Raw genomic sequence first — 2,113 nt, 5'->3', positions numbered from 1 at the left:
GCGGGTGCGGGCGCCCCCCGAACCCCACCAAAAAAAGAAACCCGGGAATGCGGGGCTGGGAATGCCGGCCTGGCGTCCCCGTTATCCCATCCCGGGAATGCCCGGCCGGAGCGCCGGGAGCAGCTGGCATTGGTGTGGCGTCCGTCCCGCAGGTCAACGTGGATCCCGAGGATCTCATTCCCAAGCTGCCCAGGCCGAGGGATCTGCAGCCGTTCCCCACCACCCAGGCTCTGGTGAGGGATTTTTTTGGGAATATGCGCCTGGAATTTGGTGGGATTCTGGGATATGGGGCCTCGGGAAGCAGGGCGGGGACTGAGGCCGAGGATTCCCAGGAGAAGCTGGGAAAAGGGGCTGATCCCAGCTGGAATTCCTGTGGATTCCTGTGGGGATTTCCTGGACAATGGGGCTGGGGAGAATCCCCCTTTCCCAGGATTTTCGGGAATGGCTGTGGAAAACTTCCCGGGAGCAGCTGAGGGGGCTCATCCCAGAGAAAAGTGGAATGGAAAGGATCCAGGGGGATCCAGGTCGGGATCTGCTCTCAGGGAACAGGGACAGGACCCAGGGAATGGCCTCGGGTTGGGATTTTTGGGAATATTCCCCTGGATTTGAGAGCAAGCAGGGATTTGGTGAGCTCGTGTTTGGGATGGGAAGGGGGGAATTCCCAGGAGGGGCTGAGGGAGTTGTTCTCATCCCAGAGAAAAGTGGGATTGAAGGGATCCAAGGTGGGATCTGCTCCCAGGGAGCAGCCTCAGGTTGGGATTTTTGGGAATATTCCCCTGGAAAGAGCTGCAATTCCGGGCTGGAATCCCCATTCCTTGGAATTCCCATCCCTGTGGATGTGGGATGGGGTGGCCTTGGCCGTGCTCCCTCCAGATCCCAAATTCCTCCTCCCTTCCCAAAATCCCAGATTCCTCCTCCCTTCCCGAGGACTGCGGAGCAGCTCCTGGAGGTTCCCAGGGAGCTCCTGGCATTTGGGATTCTCCCTCATTCCCGGTTTTTTCCCAGATTTACCGTGGCCATTCCAGCCTGGTGCGGACCCTGAGCATCTCCCCCAGCGGGCAGTGGTTGGTGTCAGGTACGGATCTGCCCCTGGATTGGGAATTCCCGGGATAAATCCCATGGATCCACTGCCCAGCTCCACCCGGAGCTGCTGCGGGGCCAGGGTTGGGATCGGGGCTTTTCCCCCTGGAAAATCCCAACCTCGGCTCCGGGGGAGGATCCCGGGATTGGCCCCGTCCTGCGGTGCCTCCGGAAAGCTCTGGAGCTTTTCCAGCCGCTCTGGGGTTCCAATCCCATTCCGGTTATCCCATCTCCATTCCCAATTCAATTCCCATCCCCATTCCCATTATCCCATTCCTAATCCCATTCCCGTTATTCCATTATGCCATTCCCATCCCCATTAGCCCAATCCCATTCCCATTATCCCATTCCCATTATCCCAATCCCGTCCCACTCTCATTCCCATTCCATTATCCCATTATCCTCTTATTCCAATCCCAATTCCATTCCCATTATCCCATCCCCGTTTGCATTGTCCCAATCCCATCCCCATTCCCAATCCCATTATCCCCTTATCCCAACCTGGTGGCCGTGGCCGTGTGAGTCTCCCCTGGGATCATTCCCAGATTCCCACATTTCCCTGGAACCTCAACCCCTCCATCTGCCTGGTGGCCGTGGCCGTGTGAGTCTCCCCTGGGATCATTCCCAGATTCCCACATTTCCCTGGAACCTCAACCCCTCCATCTGCCTGGTGGCCGTGGCCGTGTGAGTCTCCCCTGGGATCATTCCCAGATTCCCACATTTCCCTGGAACCTCAACCCCTCCATCTGCCTGGTGGCCGTGGCCGTGTGAGTCTCCCCTGGGATCATTCCCAGATTCCCACATTTCCCTGGAACCTCAACCCCTCCATCTGCCTGGTGGCCGTGGCCGTGTGAGTCTCCCCTGGGATCATTCCCAGATTCCCACATTTCCCTGGAACCTCAACCCCTCCATCTGCCTGGTGGCCGTGGCCGTGTGAGTCTCCCCTGGGATCATTCCCAGATTCCCACATTTCCCTGGAACCTCAACCCCTCCATCTGCCTGGTGGCCGTGGCCGTGTGAGTCTCCCCTGGGA

General features: G+C 58.6%; 1 protein-coding gene across 1 annotated transcript in view; it reads left to right on the top strand.

Moving 5' to 3' along the window:
• Positions 1-1,113, top strand: part of BOP1 (BOP1 ribosomal biogenesis factor) — an 11,197-nt gene extending 10,084 nt beyond the window's left edge. Inside the window, exons 7-8 of the mRNA XM_031065596.1 lie at positions 153-233; positions 1,006-1,113. Of these exons, the coding sequence (XP_030921456.1) occupies positions 153-233; positions 1,006-1,113 (189 nt within the window). The remainder of the gene's footprint in view (positions 1-152; positions 234-1,005) is intronic.
• Positions 1,114-2,113: the final 1,000 nt, after the last annotated feature.

The sequence above is a fragment of the Geospiza fortis genome, unplaced genomic scaffold (genome assembly GCF_000277835.1).
Source record: "Geospiza fortis unplaced genomic scaffold, GeoFor_1.0 scaffold1766, whole genome shotgun sequence".
Lineage (NCBI taxonomy): Eukaryota > Metazoa > Chordata > Aves > Passeriformes > Thraupidae > Geospiza > Geospiza fortis.
Note: the sequence above shows the minus strand (reverse complement) of the source record. Positions and strands in the feature narration are given on the sequence as shown.